The 25804-nt window shown below is 34.6% G+C and overlaps 1 protein-coding gene across 2 annotated transcripts in view; it reads right to left on the bottom strand.

Moving 5' to 3' along the window:
* AP3B1 (adaptor related protein complex 3 subunit beta 1) overlaps nt 1–25804 on the bottom strand; it is a 153409-nt gene that overhangs the window by 70668 nt on the left and 56937 nt on the right. For both annotated transcript variants that reach the window (XM_063422023.1, XM_063422024.1), the window contains exons 9-15: nt 25107–25204; nt 22425–22479; nt 22274–22345; nt 19795–19857; nt 18770–18902; nt 13035–13144; nt 4221–4397 (exon numbers count right to left, since the gene is read on the bottom strand). In XM_063422023.1, coding sequence (XP_063278093.1) covers nt 4221–4397; nt 13035–13144; nt 18770–18902; nt 19795–19857; nt 22274–22345; nt 22425–22479; nt 25107–25204 — 708 coding nt within the window. The remainder of the gene's footprint in view (nt 1–4220; nt 4398–13034; nt 13145–18769; nt 18903–19794; nt 19858–22273; nt 22346–22424; nt 22480–25106; nt 25205–25804) is intronic.

Genomic DNA, 25804 nt, shown 5'->3' with positions numbered 1-25804 from the left:
CACAGTTTCCATCATATCAGCAGAAAAATATGTCCAAAAAAATCAGACCATTTTTGTATATGCCATTTGCTAAAAAAAAAAAGTTCAGATTAATAATTTCCAACTTGAGGATGCAAGTTGAAGCTTTTTTCTAGAGAAATAAAAATGTTTTTTCAGAACACTGATTAACTCCTGTAACTGAGATACACATTAAACAGAAAATGGTTCTAATTTAAACCCCATCAATGCAACATATGCAAGCATTTCAAAAATAACCTATGGTACCAAACATTGTCATAGTCATTATGCATCAGAATAATAATTGTCAATGAAATATTTTTTGTTTCTTTTTTCTCCCTAATACCCAAGAATGGCTCTGTGAAAAGACACTTTTTTCCTTGAGGTACTGTCTTAGCTCTGGGAAAGGCAAAACTTTCCCATATGTATTTCACAGTTTATTGGCAGCTAATTCTGTATGAGGGTATAAAATTTTAAACAACTGCATCAGACTGAGCCTACATAATCTGCACTCATGCAGGACTTACACTGTTCAATCTAAATGGAATTGGAAGGGAGGGTTCCCAGGTAGCATGAATTAAACTAAATGAGGGATACCTCCTGCAGCCTTTGCCATCACTTCTCCACTGCAAAAAGAGACAAAACTCCTTGCTGTCATGGCAGGAAGCTCAGGAGAATAGAATATAAAACACAATGATCTTAACTTGTGAATTGCTACAGGGACGGGAAAAGTTGAAGGCCTTGTCACAGTGGACATTTTTTCAGTGAATGTTGATGGACTGACATAAAGACGAATTAGACAGCTAAAGAGTTGGTCCTGAAAGATTGCATTTCCTTTAATGGGATCATTTTCTCTGTGATCCTCTCCTTTTCCCTCCTCCCTGTTCTGTCCTCTAAGATATCATTTTCATATTGTTCAACACAGATAAACACACATCAAATTTACAAGCAAGAATGTTCTGTGTCTGCAAGAAGTCTCTTTGCAATTATCATATATACTATAGTTTCCATGGAAAGAGCGGGGAAACGTAATTTATTTTATTTTTCGTATGGTGAAGCAATCAAACAAGCAGAAGACCTTTTCTACATGGAGGCAGCTAACAGACACAATTATTTTTAATTAAAAACAAAAAATAAATTAATGAAAATGGATGTAAGTTTCTCCAACAAAGGAGTTTTTAAAAGAAGCTGAAAATCATTTCAGAAAGCGCATTGCTTTGGTCAAACACGACACATTCTGCACACCATGACTGCTTCACAGAATAGTGACAAAATATTCTGATCTGCGATTTAATATATTTATTATGATATGCCAATATTTCCTGGTATTTGGACATGCACATTATATAAGCATAATATAATTTCTTTTATCCCCATACTGCTGAACTCATTCTTATTTTTTGTACATTTTGTTTTGGCTAGAAGGGTTAGGTTTAGGTATTTCTAGAATTCAATCAATCATTCTCCAGCAACATTTCTGGAATTTTCTAGTGACAATAGTTCTATTTAAGGATTTAATGCCTATCCTATATTAGCAGCAATTAATTTTTTGATGTATCCTCACTTGAAAACTTTACAATACAGGTTTCACCAACAGATAAGGCTCTACAATGAGAGAGAAACAGTTATCTATCCACTTCTAGATATCATTAGCTTTCAGGACCGTGATTATTTAGACACACAAGATAAGGGTATTGTGCTAAACCATGACTGACATATCTATTTATACCCTACAACTACTTGGGACTTCTTCTGGTGGGAGTCCAACCATAGTAGACAACAGAAACCCATCAAAATCTCTTTATTCTTTATGCTATATACAAGAAACATCTTAGGCAACTATATGACATATTTCTCTTATATGAGCTCCATTTAGACAGCTACCTAGCACACTCAAGTTTTTATGACTCTAAGTGTTTGATAAAACAAAGCAAGTTTACCAAATAATACAGTCAACCAGAGAGAAGACTCCTTTTATTACATACCTATCCAGATATAACTGAATCTGAAACTTCCTTAAATTATAAACAGCCTTTGAAAGCCCATGAAGTGATCTCAGGATTTTAAGTATACTTTAAATTTTGGTAGAAATCCTGAATGTTAAAAATCATTCCTGTGAATGTGCTTCACTAAGTGTTTCACCATATACTTAAGGACACGACAAGCAAATAAAATAATATATTTAGACAAAGAGAATAAAATAAGCAAGTCTTATTTTATCCAGATCTTTGTGCTTTTCTCCAAACAAAGCTTAACAGATGAGTTCAACCTACCTTTCCCTCACCTGGTGAAAGAGCTCTTTTCATATATTTGGTCAGCACTGAGTGTCTCTTTGCCATTCTACCATCACTTTTCAATAAAGTAAAATTTTATCTTTGAGGTTTTCACAACTCCATTAACTTTGGATGAAACTGATGAATTACTCATAAAATTACTCTATCATGGGATATGATATGAAGACAGAAAATGTGGGATTGAAGAGAGGTGGACAGACCAACAATTGGGCAATCAAATCTACAAGATTTGACATTAAATTTTAAAAAATCAACTGAAAAATGGCTGGACATTTTAAGAACTGAAATAATTCCAGCAAGTAATTTTAATATCGAGTGAGTAAAGAAGAGTACTGGAAATAATAATGTAGGAAGAGTGTTGCCAGCCTCTAACAGGAAACACATGGTATTCTAGTTTGAAAGAACTTTGAATCAAGCCAAGTCACCAAACATACATTGTTAGAAATTTTATGTGAATACCTTGACCACTTGAGATAATAACTTATTTTTCCACAACCTTAAAATTACAAGAGGAAAACATCCTTTGATTAAATTCATCATTTAGTAGGCATCTCAGGAGACAGTTTCTTCTACTTATCATCATTACCATGTTTGAATGAAAGGTTATGCAGCACTTTAAATGATGATTTAAAATGTATTAAGATGTGAAATAGCAAAAAAATGCATCACAGAAGTCATCATCTCCTTGTATGCAATCGGTTTTTGACCAAATATGACGTGGAAGAATTTATGTGCAAAAATCTGAAAACTACATGGAAAACCAGTAAGTATAATGGGCTAAAAGTAGATGGTTTACATGGTCAAACCAAATCTTTCCTTATCTCAGTCAGCATTTTCTTTTAAGATGAGCACTGCCAGAGAGAAGTCACCTTTTATTACTGTCCCATTTTAGACTATATAAGCAAAGCATTCACTCCTATCTGAATACATGGCAAGACAGTTTATCTCCCACATGCCCTTCAAAAAAAAGTCTAAGACAGATCATGTCTGTAGTTGCATATAACTATCAAGGAACAATAAGACGTCACAGCTGCAGAGGTGTAAGATCCTGTGCTGTGCAAACTGTTGTAAAACAGGGAGGTCTAGCAGCCCAGGAAAGTGTATGTATCAGACAATGTATCTCTTCTACATTTGGGGAAAAACTCCTGTGATTTTACAATCTTTTACAGCAATAATTTGAATTACAGTGGAAAATTATTGTCAAAATGCTATATTCCATAATGAGTGGTGGGGTTCACAGTGCTGTCAGTTAAAGGAGTGAGGCACTTGGCACTTCTCATAGCTATTGTTTTCAGCTGCTTGGAGTTCACCTCTTTGTGTTATCTTGCATTTTTAGATTATTTTTACTACTAGAGATATTAAAACTCACCCACTCTCCAATGTAAAAGGAAATAGGAAAAACTAAATCAAACTAACCAAGTAAAACAAAAAAGGGAAAGCAGTTACTATCTTTAAAACGAGCACTGATGGAAAGACAAAACAAGGCCTATTACTGGCATCTCCTTCTAGATATCCTGAACAAAAAAATGAGCATCTTCTTGTTCAAAATGACAGTATTTTCTTGCAAGTTCTGGTTTTGGTTTGAGAAAACATTAAATCCTATCAGCAAAATCTCCTACCTAGTACTACTAACACAATTTACAGATCTTCCCTATCTATGTGACGTAAAAATGTCACAATTTCCCAAAGACAGATGCAACAAAGAGTTTGCCCCATCAATACATTCACATTCATGATCCAGGACACACTTAAAGACTCATAGTTAGATTTAGTCTGTTACATTTCTTGAAAACATATGTTCAGCTTTTCTTCACAGAGTAACATGGACTAGGCTTGGTTACTTATAGAGAAGAAATCATTACTGAACTATACAGACTGTACAAAATCTGCCAAAACTCTACATATGTGCAACACTGAGTTTAGGCTCACCTGTTTTGAATTTGTTAAATAGAGTTTTGCACCCAGATTTAAGATCTGCAGCTTTACAAGGTCGTCCTCGTTGGTGAAGCTCTTGGCTGTCTTTCTCAGAACGTCGGGCGCAATCTTTGGAACCCGCTCGCAGTACTCGCCAATGAGCCAGAGAATGCTGGCTCTGGCCACTGGAACCTGAGAAAACACAGAGCACTCCAAGTTAACACAGTCACAAAGACTACTTGCATACTTGTATGTGCCTGTGTTCAATAACAAGTTAAGCAAAATATTATTTAAAGACAATTGCCATGCAAGAAATGCAGTGTGTAGTTAAATACAGCCACGGTGGCAGATTGAATATCCATACAAATGTAAGGTGCTGATTCTGACCCAAACCCCATGCATTACAGGTTGATGATATAGAGGCAAACAGAAGTGACTTGTTGATGTTCACACTACAAGCTGATGAGATCTGGGATCACAGTCCAAGCCTTCAAGATGTGGTTGTGAATTCCTGCCACCTGGTTATGGTAAACACCATGTTGAAACAAAACAGAGCTTTTTTTTTTTTTTACTATATTCATTCAGAAATGGTTTCCAACAATACAGCTTTCTCAAATTCTACGTATCTACTTTAGTAGCATATGGATTTCTTTAAGACTGTTTCTAGCTCTCCTTCATATTAATTCGTAATTTTATGACAATAACATTTGTATTTTTGCAAATGTCCAAGACCAATTGAACTCAGAATATTGGTGTGACTGAAGTTCAAAATTGCAATTTACAAGTTCTGAATGGAATCTTCCATCTTAACTGAAACACTTAGACCAAAAAGTTCACATAGGTCTTACCATTTTGGAGCTACTCAATAGTATCACTGAAATAACTGGTAGTAGCAGCTTTTAGATGAACTCCCAGAATATGAAGCTGAGTTCAGAAGCCCAGCATTGCCAAAAATGGAGAGGGGAGGCAAAATGGAAAAGCACAGAAGGAAACAGAAGCTCATACTCCATGCAGTTTAGCTAGAGGCAGTTAAGATTTAAATTAAATAATATGCACATACTCTTGTAAAAGGTGACCTAGCCTACATTACCTGGTGGTCAAGTTAAAAATTGCATCTTGTCTTACATACATCCCTGAAAATATTTTTCTCCTTCCTTGAGCAGAAGGAAGAAAGAATGCAATAACAAAGTTCAGAAGTATGTATAATATATGTATAGTATGTAGAGTGTCTATACACTCCAGACTGTGCTGCTCTAACATTCTGTACACACTCTTGTTCAACAAATGTTGGAATGTCAAGGGAAAAGCATAACTGTTCTAGTCTATCAAAAACTGACCATAATTTAGAAAAAAGTAAAGTTTCCACTGCAATTGCAGCTAATTTTATTGGTTCTTTTGAAAGGATCAAAACCACTCATACTAATACAGTCCTTACACTGCACAGTGATCTTTATTAATAAGCTTACACTAATGGCAGGGTGAGTTTTGCCTTGGGTAAGATTCACAGGATATACATGCTTTAGAATGGCAGCACTGTGGTTCTCAAAGCATTAATTCTTAGTAACTTTTATATATGGTTTAATTACTTTTCTAGCATGTCTGTTACTAATATATGAATATCTATTTCTCAGAATTACAATGGGAACCATCTACTAAGTATCTTACTCAGTAATCTCATGACATTTGAAAGTACTACTTATGAAAGTATATTCTAAAAGGGTAAAATGGCCCACTAAGCCTACTAAGGAAATACTAATCATGTTAACAAGAATTTTTAATAATTAAATGTGCTCCAAAAAGTTTGGAAACAACTCAGAATAAAGTCAACTTGACAATATTTGCCTCTGAACTTGATGTGGTTGCAAATATATATGCCAACAAAAATATAAAGAGGCATGTCATGGGGAAAACAGAGGACTGTCTCCACTGAAAGAAAAAAGCACATCATATATAAACAGAATACAGAGTCCAACAACAACAACAAAGAGTCCTGTAAGAGATAAAGGCCAGTTCTGATTATGGGGAAAAAATTATGATAGAGGCAACATAATATATTGAGAGTGATATAACACAGTGATTTAACCAACATAGATATATGTAAATACTGATCAAGATACAGATGAATTCTTTTATGTGCATTGACAGAAAAATTGAATAGCCTTAGAATTTACAGTATGAGAGAGATGAACTAGCTACTGAACAACTGCTACATATAAAAACTTTAAACACAGTCAGAGTATGTTCGTCTGCAAAATGGTAAGACTGATGCTATTACTGTACTCTGATTTCAAAAGGGAAAGAGGTTATTTCTAATGTTCCAAAGGTTACACTGCATTAAGACCTCACACCCAATCTATTATTTTAAATTGGGCTAAAGAATAGTAATTGAGTGGTACATTAGATTTTCCAGTATTGGAGCAGTTCAAGTTGCCTACTGTACAGATAGATACCTCTAAATAAGAATATATAGGCAACTTCAGATTTCAGTTATGCTAGATTTATTCTTCTAAAATATTTCATTACAGACTTGTTAAAATACTAAAATTCTGCAAGAGATCACCAAGTACCATAGTTTGGGCAGCAGCCTATCAGAAACATTCCTCTTCATACTGTTGACTTCTTATAAAGCAAAAATAGCTCAGAGAGCAACCCCATTTCAGTAATAGCATTAATAATGACATGCAAATATCATTATTGTACTTTTCCTAGTCAAGTCCAGGACTACACTAAAACCAAAATGAAATGTATTTAAATATATTTAAATAGTGTGCATTTAAGCACAGTGTTTTACTCTTCAAGGTTTTTTTTCCTAGTCTGTAAAATTAAATTATTAGGGTAATAAACTAGTTTCACAAAGCTAAATAAGCATAGCCTCATTTAAAATAGCGACAATGGAAGTCAGAAATTTCTTGTGAGATTCTGCCTTTTAACCAGGTGGTTAGCTTACTACGTAAATACTGCAAATATATTACATACAATTTTGTGCCACAAGAATCAATACCAATTAGAGACTTTTTGAATCAAACCCTGAGCAGAAGCCATTTTAATGAAAAGTGTATGTCGAACTGATGAACCCAATGTTTCTGTGTCACTGGATTCATTTGGGGTCAAAATCACACAATATTTTCAGACTTCTTTTTCCCTGTTTAAGTCTTCCAGTTCTCAGCCATGTAATATCAAGTGCATGATCCTGCAGCTGTTGTTTACAGGGCACTCAAAACAGCAAACAAGAAACGAAGCCCCTTCTAGACCTTCACTGCCTTTTCCAGTATAGCTTAAGTAGGGACCTTGAACTGACAAAAATGCAGGAAATAATACTTTCATTATTCAGCCCTGCTCTGCATTATCCTCAAAGGCAAACAGCATTGTAAATTACTTTGCCTGATGTTTTATTCCATATGGCCCAAGCTAGTGGTTAAGTGCACTTTGTAAGCCTTTAGTACCAGGAGGCAGTTTCTATTGCCATTTCAACCCATTACCTGTCTCAAGGAAAATAAATAAATGGTTAAAAAAGAAAAACGAAAAACCAGCCAGACACCCCCCTCCACAAAACAAGACTCTGGTTACTTACAACAATTACAGAAAGATATTATAAAGACTTTACATATTGCTCTAAGCAGCACAATTGAAAATCTATTGAAAACTAGTACAGCTCTCAGTATATTCACACAAAACACAAGGGTAAAGTACAACTTAAAATCACCAGCTCTGGTTATTCACATATGTCACAAAATGAGAGATACTCAAATTCCAAATGAGGTGTAATTTTCTGCATCCAGAAGAAAATTTGCATAGCTAGCAATTTATTAAAATTTTACTTGGAATCAGAAATGGAAAGAGGAATAAAGTTGATCTGAAATGTCAAAATGACAGCAAGAATAAAAGGTACACAGGAAAGAGCAGAAGCAAAATGAAGTATTCATTTTTTGTTTTCAAATGGTAGACCTTCAAGGACTAATCTATTTTTTGAACCTCTACATATAAAATTCCTCTAAAACAGAATTTTTACTGGTGACTGCACCTCTTACACAGTGTACAGATTTTTTAAAACCGGTGTTTTATTCAAGCCGAATATTTGCTCCAAATTCAGTGTCCCTGGACACAATGTCCCAGAGGCCACATATTGCTCTCAAATTCTAAACAACCACATAGATAACAGAGCCAGTAAAAAAAAATTGTCAAATTATGAGAACTGTTTGTTAAATCATTACTACTACAAAGGTTTTAAAATGCCGTATTAAAGTGTATCTTAGGTAGAAGAACGTAGCAAGAATCTGAAGCTTGCAGAACTGAGATACATACAAAGACATGGATGCATAATTTGTGATACCCTTCCAACACTGCAAGAAAGGAGAACTAAATTAAAGAAAGCATGCTGCCTGTTCTGTGAAGCCATATCAGAAATATAGCTACAAACAGTATTTATGTAGGACTAGGAAGTCAAGTTTGTTACCAATGGACAGAGCAGTGTTAAAAACTGTGAGTCCACTGCTCTTGTAATAGGAATCCAAATCCAAAATAGTAAATAATAGCACTTAATTGCGTCTATGAGTGACAAGATTTTCCTTAAATACTAAGCTCTTGAAAACATGCCACTACCTATTTTTGTTCTATATTTGCAATGCCTTATCCTATTAAGAAGTATTCCTCCCCATATCTAGATTAGAGAACCCTTCAGACTTGTTTCATATTCTTGCTCATATTCTAGAAGGAACTAGGAATAAGTCAGTAATGCAAAACAATAATGTAAGAATTCACCAGCTATCAAAAGAAAAAAAACCCTGCCTTAGTAGTACTGATTTTACCATTTTACCATTAGTAGTATTGCAAGAGAAAAATCACACAGGAAGTCAAGATTCCCATCACCCAGAGCAGTCCTTACTGGATACAATGTACCATAATGAATTACTTTTCTAAAAAGAGAAAAGCAGAGACAAATTTGGAGACTATTGGTCTTGAAACATTAGGAATGGGACACAAAAACATATTCTACACGTACTGATGGACTCTACGGTATTTTTAAGGAAAAATACATCTTGGAATCATGATTCAGAGAGTTGTAGAGTTATGTCAGTGTTCTCCATAAGTCAAAAGGCAGGCAACACCAGAAAAGTGAGATAAAAAACACTAAACAAGCAGTATAACTATGTCATTGCAAAACATTTCTCCAGCATACCTGACTACTGTGTACACTTCTGGTCACCCCACTTTAAAACCCACACATCAGGGAAAGGCGAAAAAAAGAGGGAATAGTTGACCAGAGATAAGGAATATGAGGAGAAATTAGATGTTTTAGATTAGTAAGCATGATGATGTGGACAGTAAACAGAAACTTCCATTAATCGGATGAGAAGATATACTGGAGATGCACCACAATGAACTTCTCTTGTCTTTAAAACCCTTTCCCTAAACATCAGATTTTGTAGCTGCTGGAGATGAAACCCATAAGACAGGTTTTGAACTCATTCTTCTTTAAATGGCACTTTCCCATAAAAATATTTTTTAAACTTCTGTCACTCTAAAAGCTGTACACACAAAACTATTTAAGCCTACCTCAGAGTGCCTATCTAACACAAATGAGCACTACTCCAATCTCTGGCCCACAGCTTAGCAAATCCATCAGTTGTAAAACATGACAACATTATTAACACATTGACAGCTAAATGGAAATGTTTTTATGACTTTTAAAAATGGAAGTTTAAAAAGATCCAATTATTCTCTTGTTAAATGTCTTCAGGGCAGCATCAGACATGTGTTTCTCCATTACAGCTTCTGAAGGGTGTGAGGAAAGGAGCTGGAACATAGCTAGCTTTTCTTTTATCTAGATAAAGCTGTACTATGTAGATGTTAAAGCACTCAGCAAGTATCACACACAAAATAGATCTCATAGATCTTTGCCTGGATACACCTGGGATAAAAGTTTAAGGTACAAATGAAAACACACAAAAGAACAAAAACAACCACTATTTCCAGATATGTAAAAAATAATCAATCAAAGGACAAATGGAAACAGACCTTGTTTTTATCATAAATTAGAGTCAGTGTTCTACAGGAGTTCAGTATTTTTAAGTGAACTTCCTGATATTTCTTATAGTTGGTATTACTGGGTTTTTTTAAATATATGGTATTAATACTTACTTCTTTTTATTTAGTTTTTAATTATTTTACAAGGCAAAATTGTTATCTTCTAAATATTCTACATCCCACACCTTTCTAAATGGCTTTTGTGGATGAAGAAGATGAAAACAAGAGCAAGTATATTTCATTAAAGTAAATGACCTGAAAAAAACATTGCTGTGAAACATTTTTAGGCATCTCAACATTGCCAATCACAATCTCAGGCTAGCACAAGCAAAATTAGCAACTTTATCAATGAGAAAAAATCAGTCAGAAACCCAAAAATCTATTCCACCGGTGCAAAATTTACACCAATTTTGCATATTTTAGTGGCTGTTTACCCTTGACTTAAACTAAATCATGGACAGAACAATCAAAATGTTCCTTTTTTCCTTAAGGGCTTTTCAATTTAATAGTATTTACTTCTGTTAAGAACTTCCTCTTCATGCTGTCATCTGTGTATTAAATTAATTTCAACTCTAAGGAGCTACAAAGAACTTTTCTCACATTCCCCCAGCCCTCAGTTTCAAGTCCATTCGTGCCCACATTTGGCTGCTTTTCCTACATCCAAATGCAGGAATCCTTTTAAAACAGTGGTATACTCCTGTATAGAGCTATAGGGTAGGTCCTCGGCATTTCAATCCTAATACTTTACAACAGCTGAAAAAAGGCCAAGGGGAAAAAAAAACCAACCAAAATGCCAAAAGCCCTGTACAAGGTAAGTATGTACATTTGTTTGTCATTGTTTGTTGGTGTAATAATGGTCAAGAATCTTTGATCTGTGTCTCTGTCTTATAACAGACAAAACACAAAGCAACTGTGTTATGTCAACACTGTTGTCGTAGTAAGATCAGTGTTTATAGTACAAGTGCAGATGTCAGAAACTCCAGAAATACTATGCTAAGTATTGACATCTCACGCCAACATTCCCAGTAATTAAATATTCATTCTGAAATCTATACACTTATTCTTTACAGAAGTAAGGAGTGGAGGGTTTGGACTAGATTATCTTTACACGTCACTCCCAACCTAAATCATTCTGTGAAGGAATACATTCATTTTCAGACATACTAGTGACAGTCAGAAAAAATGCTACATCGTTCAAATTATACATATGAACTTCTTCCAAAAGTATTCTTTAATTCAAAGTCTTGAGCATACCAGGAAAGGTATGTATCTTGATGTTATAATTTAAAAATGTCATAGAAAGATGTAAAACAATCACCTCGGAGAACCTACACCTGCTTGTAGGTTCATGACTACATGACTGTAATTCTTGACCACCAGCTCTTTATTCTTGAATAAAAGCCATCATTCAGAATCAGATTTTGACTTTTACTTTATTCCAATGACTGCTCTATCCCACAGATTGTTCTTCTCTACTACTTAACATTTTCTGATATTCTGAACAATACTGGAAAACCTGAGAACGTTGAAGTCGTTTAAGGACAGCATGTCTTTTCCCCGACCCCCTTATTTGACTTTAAAAAGTATTTTCTTTCCCACAAAACTTAGAGTATTTACTTGAAAGTATTAATTGTATGAAATAGCTACAAAACTCTTCTAAGTTTTAAACAGAATATTTAGAAAAGTAACTATTTTCTCTTGTAGAGTATGTAAAAATAAGATGTCAAACTAATTTGGTTAAGTGTCAGAACATTATTTTTGAGATTATAATAATCCATCAAAATATTACACAAATGTTCTGAAAATACAGGTAATCATTATATTGAAGTATTAGTTATTTTGATATGTAATTAGCAATGTATCTTATTTTGGTATGAGCAATTCAGTAGAATTTATTTTCTTTATATCAGTTACAACGTGATCATCAGCTCACAGTCACCTAAGATTTATTTGATTTTTCAGTAAGTATGAACCAAGAATACCATGTTCTCTTTTTCTTTTAATTCTTCAAACTTTGCTGAATTCAACTATGGAGAAATGAAGGTTCACTGATTTAGAAACTATGAAAAAATGTGTAATTTTATGAAATTAAACAGAAAAATAGTTGTTGACAGACCAAAATCTAACATCTTGGGTTTAAGATATAATAGATAGCTATTGGACACCATCGCTATACTCTAATTTAGGAGAGATAACTAAATGTTTTATCAATTGCTGGGCCTGTGAGGAGAATTATGGAACTAAACATTTGCATACCTAAAGGTCAATTAAATCTAAAGACAGATAATAGGGAATAATTCAGATTTTAATGTTAAAGACCACAGAATCTCAAACACCCAGAAAATAAAAATGCAACTTCAAGACACTGCAACACACAGCAGCATGTCTGATACCATGGAAGGTAATTTGGGGAAAAGGTTCAAAATAAAACTTTCAAACTCCACTCCAAATCTGGAAGGCAACTGACTAATAGCCCTTAAGTTAACTGCTTATTTTCATTTCAATTTACCCACTCTGCATTCTAAACCTGCTATTCATCCTCAAGTAACAGAACTAGCAATACTCAACATTTCCACGGATCTCTTTAAAATAGCTTCCCAGACCTAAGGCACAAATTGGAGCTATCTGATAGTTTCTACTTCCTTTCCATTAAGATTATGAACAATTATATTTTGCATTGAAAAATAAAAAAGTATTTTGCATTTCTCTAATATACCTACTTCTATTTACGGCATGAATTCGAAGGAGATAAAAGTCTCATTATCAGTTGACAAGGCAAATAAGAGAATGTGAACAAATACTCACTGTAATGTTATCCAAGAGTTTGGCCATATGCTTAATAATTTCACCATGGTGTGCTGGCTGGGTTTGCAGCAGTTTCTTAATGACAACAACACTTTCAGCAACTACGATTTCTGTTTTAGACAAAACAAATTATTAATTTTAAAAGCATTGATGCAAAAGAAAAAGCCATAAATAATTGATTGTAAAAGATGTAAAAGCTTTCCAAATATGCTTTGCAGAACTGAATTATATTAATTTGGTAAAAAGTGGTAAACTGTTCTACTAAGTAATGTAAGCTCAACTTCCTGAATCAAGTTGCAATCAGCAAGAACAGGACACACATTTAGATATTCTAAATGTAAAAATACCAACCTAGCACCTACTTGTATGAAATTGCTTTTTAGTGAAGCTGCAATTCTTATTTTTCCTACAAAATCGAGGAACAGTGTAAAAAAAGTCTGATTTTCATTAAAATTATGCATATTCAAAAGTAATTTGCAGTCTGCAATGAGAATAAAAATGCTTGCATTAAAAATAACAGCTCATTCATACGCTAGAGTAGTATCTAAACATCTCCTTTGCATTTTTTCTAAATGCAAAGAATGTTTCTGCGTCTAAACAGGTCTGTAACCTAGTCTCTAGTACATTCAAATGAAGCCTCTAAATAGCAAGCTGTTGTAAGATTCATGCCAAAGTCATGCACTGGAGTGCTTAATTACTGCAAGTAACATTCACAGCCTGATCAACTTGTATGAAATGTACAATTTTTGAAGCTGAAAACACCCCACATGAGCAGAGGCAAGCTTCTGTGCAAGAGTAAACTCATGTAAAGAAAGATGAAGAAGCCAAACGACCATTTGTTAAACAGAGGTATTCCTGCACTTCTGTCTGAGTTAATCTGACACATGGACCCTGCAGGAATCAAGCTGAAGTTTCAACATGCTCAAGTTTCAACAGAACAGAATGGGGAAGAGATGTCTAAATTATGAGGGGCTGTGGGGTTTTCTTGTTGTTTTCTTTATTCTTTTTTGAGGAAACAAACTTCTTTATGGAGAAAAGCTTTCCAAGAGCTCTGAGCATATCTTATGCCATATGCCTCTGAAATGCTTAGATTTTGGCTTGTAGCCTTTTGTGTCATCTTTTACTTGACATGACATTTGTCATTAGTTTTCTAGACTAATTAGTTTTCTAGACTAATTTCTTGAAGCAAGGTTAACATCTCAAGGTCTTGCACAATCCTACAGATCAATTTAATTTACACTGTATTTTGCCAGATATTAAAATAGGAAGCCAATTCTTGAAACTTGAAAATTGCAATCTGGAATATTTATAGTGGCGAACACTGGAATGGCAACTTTCATCATTCAGTATTTTGTGATACACTGAACAGTTAAAGAAAACCTGAACCCAAAAAAATGAGTGGACATGAAGTCATAATTAAAAACACTTGTTGACAATGTAAAACCAATTATGGTAATATCAACTGCAGTAGGTGAGATGGAGGAACTACTTTAATACTATCTTTGGGAGCAAATTTAAAGAAAATAACCCAGAATTTTTAACAAACTGTTAATTAAAATTGTAAACAATTGCAAATTGGTATGGGTTTTTTTACACAAGTCTAGATACTGGGAAAAAAAGAACAAACAAAATCAAAATGCATTTGTATCAGAATAGCAACTGATAGCACAGTTACAAAACCCCATACTTTGTGAGGCTTGCTTTGTGCACACAAAGGATATCAAAAATGAGCAGGAAATTAAAGAGAAACATTTAGGTTCAAAACCATAACAAACTTCAGCAAAATACTGGAAGGAGAGATAAAACTGACATTCTGAATGTATAGTAAGAAAATTTTAAAATGTAACTCCTACCAGAATTATCAAATAAGAAGTCCATACAAAGCAATGAACACAAGAATTTTGAAACAATAAATTGTATCTAAAAGACTATAAAAAGTAAATTAAACTCTTAAAATAAAGGCTGAAAATCACAGATAATCTGAACTGGAATTCCTTTATCAATAAAGAAGAATACATGGGGTACCAACAGTTTCAATTTTCAAGTCGTAGTAAAAATCTCAGTTTCTTCTAAAAATTTTGAAGTGATGTGGAATTGACTAAGTAGGACAATCTCTGAAGACCGTGGAGCCTGGCAACTTCTCAAAAACTTAAAATACACTCAGCTTTACACTGTTCTATTTTGTCAAATAACGATGCATGCAAAAAAATTAACAACACAGCAGACAGTAAACTGTATAACCAAATTAAAGACTTTTTCCATAATTGGGAATTTGGCTGCATTTTAACAGAACCTCAGAAAATCATCTCAGCATGGAGTATATTACCAGAGAACATTCAAAAGGTGAATTCTGAAATACAACATTTGAAATCATTAACGTTGCATCAATTTTTCTTTCACTTACATTAACCTACCCTTGCAGCAACTAAAACACGCAAGTGAAGACTAATTTATCCACAATCTACAGTTTGTATAACCACTTCTTCTAAAAGCAGCAAAACTGCATCCACTGTTTTTGAACAGGATGCCATTTGGGTGGATGCTCCTTCCCCAAAAACATTCAAAGTCAGGTTAGATGGAGTTTTGAGCCACTTGTTCTGTGCAACGTATCCCTGCCCATGGAGGTTGGACTACATGAAGTTTAAAGGTCCCATCTAACCCAAAACATTCTGTTTTTAGGGTTACTAACAACGCTGTAAGGGTTAAAACACGAAAAGGCAATCACTAGAGCTAATTACCCAGACAGACCTAACTGTCTGCTTTTCAGAAATAGCTCAAGTTTAAGCTTTTACCTTGTTAACTTTTCCATCCCTGTAACACAAGTAACAAATCTTGGAAGCCCTAGCAACACATATAAAATGGATGCTACAAGCTGCTCTTCTTTTATGTCATTCTAACAGTAACTAGAAGAGATGTGTACTAATTAACATATGTATTAACAGTTCCAGTAATTTTATGACTTGAGGTTTTATATAGGGCAGAAAATGTTTTAGCTATACATTCTCCAATTGTGCTTACATTCAATCTGCAACTTTCAAAAGAAAATAGAAGTCACCCAACTAAGAAAAACCTGCAGGATTCCTAGTGTATGCAGTACAGTCAGACAAGAGACCTCCTATAATCCCATCTGTCTCTAACATCTGAAATGACTTTTATGTCACAGTGAGGCCAGCAGTGAGTTGAAACTACCAATAAAACTGCTTAAAGGAAATGCATCAGTCAAATGCCAAATGTCACACTAGAGAAAGAAAATAACTTTTCTTTTTGTCCTTCCTTCGGCAGATGAGGAAGGAAAATAATTCTCAGCCCTCAACGTGGCTTCACAAAAACAGTCTCTTCAGGAGTCAGTCAAGTTCAGCTTGTGATAATCATTTGCTAAGGTGTCTCATCACTGAAATTTCTAGTTTCTGATGTGCTTCTGTAGTTCAAATGTTGTCAGATATTCTTCCCACATACCAGAGCTTTCCTGAGGGGGGAAGATCTGACTTTAAGTCACTGAAAAGCATGCAAAGAAAATTTCAAGAGCAGTTCTAGATTGTTCTGGAACAATGCCCTGCCTCTCATCACCCAGATTTGCAAAATGATTAACAGTAAAGCTCTTGTGCCAGATATAGCCAGGATATCTTAACTTTTGGGTTGTATCTAGAGTTATAGAACAAGCACGTGGAATCAGAAGGCACTTTTCCCACAAGCTTGCTCCTCAGGATTCTATTTTGATTTGGTAGATTTAGTCGTAGCACCTCTTTTCTGCACTCAAATGAATCCTTCAAAATAAGAAAACAGTATAGAGAAAGCACAGCTGACTCTGGTATCACAGACCTCAAAACCTGCTGGACCTAGCAGCTTGTGCTTCATGCTACAGAAAGCAACAGGACTACTTCCAGGCTTCAAATGACCACAAAAGAAGCAGCAGAACAAACAGATTGCTTGCACACTTTAACAGTAGAAGTTGGGGGAAAGCAAGATGACCAAGACTCTTAATGCTATTCTCCTATACTATGCTAAATCTCTTTTTTATTCCCTTACCATGCCAAAACTCTTATGTTCAGTAAGCTGTGACTGTTGGTAATTTCCTGCCACCTGGGGAAAGGTACCATGTAAATTATGCCATTCTATTCCCTCCTTGAAAGAAGGAATAAAGACACTGCAGCTATGGTAAAGCAATTTGCCAGCTGCCAGGTTTAAAAGATCCTCAATATATCCTTTGCAGTCTTTCAGAACAGTAAGCACAAGAAGATAATTTTATTTGCTAGACAACTACTTAGAAACAGACATGAGAACTAATTTTGTTGGGACAGACCTTTGTATACATGCACATGTGTATATGTGTATATAAAAATATATACATATATATACATATTGAATCACTCTGAAGCAAATATTAAATCGATAATCTATGATTAAAGAAAAGACCCTTCTTCTGCTTATCTTGGTTCCTTCTTAGCAAAACAAAAAGCAAGAAAACAGAAAGGATTGTTAAGTAACAAAATCTGTATTCTGAAGTGACAGTTTTATTATTTCATTTAAAACAGAAGAAATTTGGGAATTTATACATGTTAAGGAAGCCTACTCATGGGAAGATTGCTAGAAGAATCAGGCAAAATCAAGAACCATTGAATCTTGTAGTTTTACTGTGGTTGTTGCTGAATATAATACAAGAACGTGTACTGTGCAGACATGGCTTTGCAACATGATATGGGGAGATATTTTAAACACAGTTGATAATTAGAAAGGCTTAAACAGAAATAAGATTTACAGCACTAAGAAATGAAAGTTGCATATATTAAAAATACGAAGCTATACACAGAGGCCACTCTAAAATTTCTGACACAAGATGAGGTGGTTGAGAACGACAACTCAGTTCATAAAAGAAATAAGAGAAAGCTCTATGTGTATTAGTGGGTCACTGGCCAAATATGTGCTGCAAAAATAATGTCCCTAATAAAGGCCTTCTCAGGATTACCATGAAAAATACATTGAGGAGATACAGAGAGGCACTAATGCTGCTTTTCAAAGCCAAGAACAATGTCAGCTAAGTTCTTTGAAGTATTTGAACTACTCCAGGACACTCCAAAATTTTGCTCCTTCCTGACATTATTTATTAACACATATTACTGACTTCTTATAAAATAAGAACCTGCCATATTCATTGGTAACTAATAAGAATATACTAGGTATTGACTTACTGTGCTGCTATACCCTATTTGACTTTATCTGCTTCTTGTTATGGTCTTCAGTGATTTGAAATTTTGTTTTGCTATCCAAAAATAACAGAAGGCTAGGGTACAAAATCAAGCCAAATTTGGGGCCATTTATCCTAGAACTATTCAATATGTATTTTCAGTTAGGCATTGATGCACTACAAAAAAAAAAAAATCCAAGCTTTCAGCACCCTCTACAGGCTAACTGCTTTGATGCAACTTAACTCGTAAGTAACTATTGGTACTTATGATAGTCAAAACAGCAGGCTTTAATAATCACAGTATTTTAAGAAAAAGCAGGTAAACCTCAAAATGGGGGCCACAAAGAATTCGTTTCTCTAACAGAAGAGGAAGTAACTGCTCAGTGAACATCAGAGCCTTGGGAAGTGCAGGACTTTAATCCATTTGTGTCATCCAAATTCTTACAGGAGCCAGCTCTGGTTTCTTGACGTGATCTGAAGCTTTGTGCAGTTCTCTCTCAGAAAATGTTTCATGCTATCAGCTACCCACAAAACAAGGAGAACTTGAGCTTACCATCCCTGTTGGACAGCAAACAGACAAGGCCGTTAAGGCACGTGTCGGTCACTTCGGTGATGTTGGTGGCGCATCTGCCTATGGCCTGAATCGTGGCTGCAGCAAACTGCTTATCTTGGCTTTTCACATAAGTCTAAAGAAACAGCATTTCTGTTAGTCAATATGTAACTCTTGTCCATCAAAGACTTACCATATTATTCTCATGAGGCAGACATACTGTATAATAAATTAAACTTTGAAAGCTACATTGTACATGAGGGAAGCTACAATTTTTCACATCATGGTCACCTTTAGAAGACATTTTCTTGCAAGTTTTGGTCACCCATGGCCATGCAAACCTCTGATTTCAAGAAAGCTTGGGGCAGGGGGCAATTACCCAAAAACAGCCATTAGTTTGTGTGCAAGGTTGGAGGAGTTGATGAGCTCTCTCTTCAGAGGGGTTTCAGTTCATTTAACTAGGAGCATCTGTGAAACTATGAGCAACCTACCTGCCTGAGAACCAGTACTTTTCACAGAAATCCAGCCAGAGAACTGAAGCAATGCAAATAGATGTCACAAGCAAAGATGAAAGAAAGGACTGACACTGTTTCACAATATAGGCAGAAGATCTTGCTGATAAGATATTGGAGACAATAAATATTATTTCATCAAATGACTTATGAAAATGAGGTTTGGCAACAAATGCTAATGGCCAAATACAGCTAAAATTAAGACCCTGTCATACAGTGACTTACAGGGTCAGTTAAGTTGCTGGAATTTGTGTTTAAGAATATGGAATGATTGACTTTTTCTCATCGCTTTCTTATTTTTTGGTAGCTGGAAGGAGAGTGAGAAACAAAATATTTGAACTCCTTTCCATGTACAAATAGCTCCCTTATTTGTTATGGTATGAGATGGTTTAATTTCCATTTTTGCAACATTTCATCCTCGAAAATACTTACACTTGAAAAATTTAAGCCTAAGAGAAATATCCAACAATGGAAATAGAGATCATAAGTATAAAAAGAATACACTTTTGCACAAACCTGAAATTCTCGAAGCAAAGTTGATATGTTAGCTTCATTTGCTAAATTTGTCAAGATTTCAAGCTACAAGAAAAAAAAACAGACATGTTGTCAAAAGTTAAAACAAAATATTATAAACAGTACCACATGTACACTATGCTTTTATTGTATATAAAATATATTTTAAAAATACCACTCAAAACAGAACAGTATATACCAGAGATTAGTACAAACTGGTATCACCATTGCACTTAGCAGGCATATTTTCCTTGCAAGTACTTTCAAAGTTTACAAAGCAGGACTCCAGGGTTCAGTGACACATTTTTTATGGGCCTCAGCTTTAGTGTTTCATTGCATATCAAATGGGCTTGAAATACTTCTGTCAGCTTTCAATGCTATACAACAGGCCTTAGCATATAAGAACCACACAACAGTGTAAGAAGAAATAACGGGAAGGCACAACTGCATCATGGAAGAAATAAATTGCCCATTATATTCAAATGAACTGTAATAAAAGACATTTAAACTCAGGAAAGAATCTGTGTAATTCCTCAGATCTTCAACATCAACATCAGACCCTGGAAGCCCTTCTCTTTGTTCCTGGTGAACAAAAGGATGTTATACAACACTTGGCAAATATTGTTAGGATGCTATGCTTCCAGGCTGTTTTAACTTGGAATGAAGTAAATTGAAAACACAACACTGTCTCTCCAAAGGGAAATCATGCCTTAGAAATATGTTGGTATTTTTTGACTTGGAAGCATCCAGGAAAGGATATTCAAATGACACAGTCCACTTGTACTTCAAAACAATTTCATAAGATGTATCACTAAAGGCTCTTAAAGATATGTATCTGGAACAGCACAGAAAGCAAGTGGATAAATGTAAAAGAGAAACACCCAAGAGAAAAGGACATTGTTTTATAGTACAGGGTAGCTATCAATGGAATATTGATAGCCACCCTGTGGAATGGTGGCTATTCAATGTGGAATTCACTGGACTTTTTTACATGAACTATAAAAGTAAGGAGAAGACAGGCGACAAAGTTTTCAACTGATGCTACAGTGTTCAGAGAAATGAAGACAAAGGCTGACTAAGAAAAGCTGTGTAAGAGCTCCAAATAGCAGAAGACTGATTATTAAAACAGAAAAAAAATTCAATAACGTCTGCAACGTAATGCTCATAATTGGGAAAAAACTTTAATTGTTCAGAGAATGGTAGACTCTGAGATGATGACAACTAATTATAACTGAGAATTTGTGATTAAAATAGGTTACTGTGAAAATACAAGCTCAATGCCAACCAGTGATCAAGAAAGCAAACGATGTTGAAAAATTAAAAAAAAAAGTAAATCCAAACAGCACAGGAGATAAATTCAAATTAATTACTGCCATGGGTCTCAAAATTCTATTTTGAAACAGGTAGGTTTGAAGTACAGAGGTAGAGGAGGGAGAAAACCACACGATTTTTTTACATCTGTAACAGTTTAGGGTCTTCTAAATTTTTCAGCCATCATGAAACAGATGAAACAATGAAAAGAAAAAACATGATTTCTACTTTTCCACCTCTTCTCCAATATTTTATGGGAATTTATGTATATCAACTCTATTATCTTTGGACTGACTATTCTTGGGTAATAGTAAGGTATTCCTCACAAAATTTCTAAAATGTAGAGAACATATTTTTGCTTCCAACTGCCTCAAATTTACTTAAGTCTTATTGTTGGTATAAAATACTAAAACATATTAATTTGTATATAAACATGATAGTTTTGGTATAGTCATCTTGGACTACACCACCCTTGCGCTTATAATGTAAATGTAATATGCATGTAAAATGAAGATAAGGAAAAAAATAATGTTTCTTTCAGAAAACTACATTCCACTCCTAAGCACAAGTGCCAATGACAATCTAAAGCAAAACAAGAGAAAAGGCACATAATAGTAGACACTTTTTTATGCATTGTTTTGTCAAGGATTTCACATTTGTTGAAGAATAAGTACAGAAAAACAACAAGACAACGGCTGAAAACATGCATTGAGATGTGGCCTTGAGGAAAGCCTAAAGTACTTCTCCTGTCAAATGGTAACTTCAAAAAAAATTTAGGCCTCAAACACTGCCCTTTTTTGTTCAGGGGAACAGATTTAAACTCTTTCTAAGACAACAGTATTAAAGACTCTTTTCCTCCCACAAAATAGTCAAACTCTCCATGTTAGAATGCCTGGTTGAAAAAAAACTATAATGCTCTCCATCACTGAAAGGTCCTAAAAGCTGTAGTGGAAAATATAGCCACTCTTCCACCTGCAACACAGTAACTTTCAGATAGCCTGAGAAGCCTGAAGGCCCCTTGTGGACTTAACTAAAGGCCTGGATACTTCTTAGGGAGATAAAGAAACAGCACAGAACAACCTGTGTCCTATCAGTGAAAAACATTTTACCTTTCTGTTGCAAACCGATTAGTCCAGCAGTATGTAGAAAAAATTGCCTTTAATAAACTCACCTTGAGTGTTTTGATCATAGTTGGATCAGTTGATCTAACATAGAAACTCTTCAGATAAGGTTCAAACATGCCCTGAAAATCAGAACATATTTAAGTAACTCTCCTGTGCTTCATATACAGTGTGATTTTAAAAACTCTAAATAGGGTATACCTTTCTCTGAATTGACATAGTGGCAATATTTTGCAAGACAATATACTGCACCTCCCTGGAATGTGAAAAGAAAAATAACAGTCATTCCACAAAATTACTGACACATAGAATAATTCAACATGGCAAAGAAAGTCCAATTCTATTTGAACATCAAGTTAGTTATCCATTTATTTTGCCACAAACATAGAAGGCAATGCTCATTGTCAACTGCTAACTTCATCATTTGATTCAGAGGAAGAGAGATGCATGATGAAACAAGGCTCTCATTTTTTAAAACTCCAATATGCAAATACTCACTGACACTAGTGCAATGGTGCCTTTTTTAGGCCTTAGGTATTTATTCAAACCAGAATTACATTAATCATTTTAATATAATGGAAATAGCTCACAAAAGCCTTACATTTGATCCACTTTCTTCAAATGAATATTTCAGGATGACACAGCTGAGAACAAAAATACACAGGCTTTATCTGCAGAGTTGAAATAACTGCACTCATTACAGGAACAGTTAATCCTTGCACAATTAGCAAGAATAACTATGACATTTTTTCTCTTACGAATTTTATTAAAAATTCTCAAAGAGGACCAGGGTCTCCTGTGACTCAAGGGTATACACTGGCAGACATATTCATCAATAAAAAACTAACACTTTTACATAATAGACTTTGCAAGAGATAGACAACAGATTTACATAAAATTCTACAAAAAATATTAAACATATTTGGAGAGGGCATTCTCATCATTAATGTACAAGTTTAAAAGCCTCCATACTGCGCAAAAAGAAATCTGGGTACTAGTCTGAAGCTTTTAAAGTGTACCAATTGCTTAAAAACTACGTAATAATTTACAAACAATTTTTCTGAAGCGTGAGTGCTCACATCTTTACTTGCTGCAAATCTCATCCTAATAGAGAAATCATCATACCTATTATCTCCTCATACTCAAAACTCTCTAATAGCCCTAAGATAATTGCAGCTGTTGCTTACACAGAAAAGTGATAATAGGGAAGTACTTAAGATCTTTAAAGCCTATTTTATGCAATTCTTACATAGGTGCATGGCAATAGTCAGCTACACATGATGAAACAAGACTGGAAATTGCTATGAGATGCTCTTTCGGGCACTCTCACCCTAAGTAGATTATAGCTTCGTTGACATTAATTTAAAGGCCACAGGCAAATAACTTCAAGGGCAAGCTGCAAAAGCTGATTTCAAAGTGGCTCTAAAAGCAAAAATGTTTCACCGAGAATGGTAACAGAGAACAAAAAAGCCATTCAAGACAGAAAAATCAGAAGGCTAGTGCCATTTAAGGTACTAGTTGAGATACAGGAAAGAAGTGACTTTACTTTTAATGAAACCTGAGTATAAACAAGCAATAAAGCACATGCAGACAATCCTTTCAAACCATGAGTATGAGTTTAACTCTATACACTATCTTCCAATTGCTTCAGTTACTTTACTCATCTTTGCATAAAGAGAATGAGAAGCATACTGTACTATAAAGCCAAACACAAAAATAATAGTGATTCATTCTTATCTGAAATAAAGGAATGAATACTGTACCCGGTCACATTTTACTTCTTTACCAACTTTTTACAATAGAGATGTTGAGCTGCAGAACTTCTACAGAGAAACAGCTCTTTGATGGCAGGGCTTACAAAAGTTAAAGTATATTTAGGATGAATAACCTTGAAAGACACAACAGAAGTAAGGGTTTTTTTAAAAAACCTTTGTGTCTGTTTGACATAACCGAATTGAAAAGTTAATTAGTTTCATAGTAAAGTTCTAGCCAAAAAAAAATTTTTTAGTTTGAAAGTTATTCTAAAAACAATTAATATTGTCTCATGTAAATACATCAAGGCTTTTCATACAAATATATGGAAGTTCAAAATCTAAAAACTGAATAGGGAAGAAAAACACTTCTGTGCAGCAAATACTGGCACACTACACGAAAACTATGAAATACAAATGAAAAACTAGCACTAACAATCTTATGAAATGTAGCTGACAGGACCCTTCACAGAAAAGCAAACAAAATACTGTTGAAGATGATGAAGTCAAAACAGAAAGTTCTGAATTAAATAAAAACTTGTTCTTTAAAAAAGAAAAGACTAAGAAAACACAGAAGATGCAGTAGTATCAAGTGGTATTATCAATTTTAACACATATGTTGTCTCCTTCCCCTGAGATACTCAGAAGTTGACTGGACACAGTCCTGAGTACTGTGCTTCAGGAGACTCTCCCTGAGTAGAGAAGCTGGACTAGACAATATCCAGCAATCCCTTCTAAACTCATCCATTTTGGGATTTGTTTATAAAATATACATTAGAAGACTTCTTTAGTGCTTAGCAAGACAGTAAGGAACTCAACAGAACTAAATTTCTAATAATTAAAAAAAAAAGATATTAAGCAAACCAATAAGTACTGACTCTATTTAAATACTAACTAAGGAACCATGACTCTTGTCAGAAAAAAAATTAGAAGAATGAAACACAACAACCAATAATCCCTGGATGGGATAACAAAAACGATGGAATTACTTTTAGTGATCCTTATTTGTGGAGTGAAAGTGAGTATTACAAGACCATTTCAAAATCAAATTAATTGTGTAATACTTACATTCTTAAAACTATGCACATCCTTAAAAATATGGACAAAAATGTCAAGTATGGACTTGACCTACCTGTTACTACGGAGTAAACGCACCAATGACTTAGACACAATACCAGCTTCAGATTTTGGTGCCAAATGCCAGTAAAGCTGAGCAACTGCCATTACCACCTGAAGGAAGAACATTCAGAGCAGCACGTTAACTTCAAACCATCACTCATATCTACCACATTCACTCCAGACCTGCAGGACTATCAGCTCACTCTTCTTCGGAAAGCGAAGTGAATATCAAAGTGCAAATCAGCAAAGCAGACTGAGGAAGAACATGGGAATAAATATATTTTTACTAATTAAGTACCTTTACTTCCTCCCAGTATTTACTGTATGCTATAATAAATAGAAGGTCATAGTAATAGGGACAAAGAGAAAAAGCAGTAGGCAATTTAAATTACAAACATAATGATACCATCCTTGATAAATCAGTATTGCTAACATCAGCTGTACAAAGTAATGAAGAAATATTCTTTACAAGACTTTCTAATGTGCTTTTCCTTTATTACTACAGGTTCAATATCACCTTTTATCTAGTTTCCACTCAAAATCTTTCATTCCATTATTCAATTTTTCAATTTATAAAACAATAGCAGCCTTTACTGGAAAATTTTCAAGTATCAAATCCAACAGAAAGTAAAAGCTACAGGGTTGTATACCAATATCCTGTCTAACAAAACTCAGAAGACTGAGACATATGCAACTTAAGCCCCATACTTT

The sequence above is a fragment of the Prinia subflava genome, chromosome Z, assembly GCF_021018805.1.
Source record: "Prinia subflava isolate CZ2003 ecotype Zambia chromosome Z, Cam_Psub_1.2, whole genome shotgun sequence".
In the NCBI taxonomy this organism is placed as follows: domain Eukaryota; kingdom Metazoa; phylum Chordata; class Aves; order Passeriformes; family Cisticolidae; genus Prinia; species Prinia subflava.
This window is presented reverse-complemented; position numbering and strand designations above follow the sequence as displayed.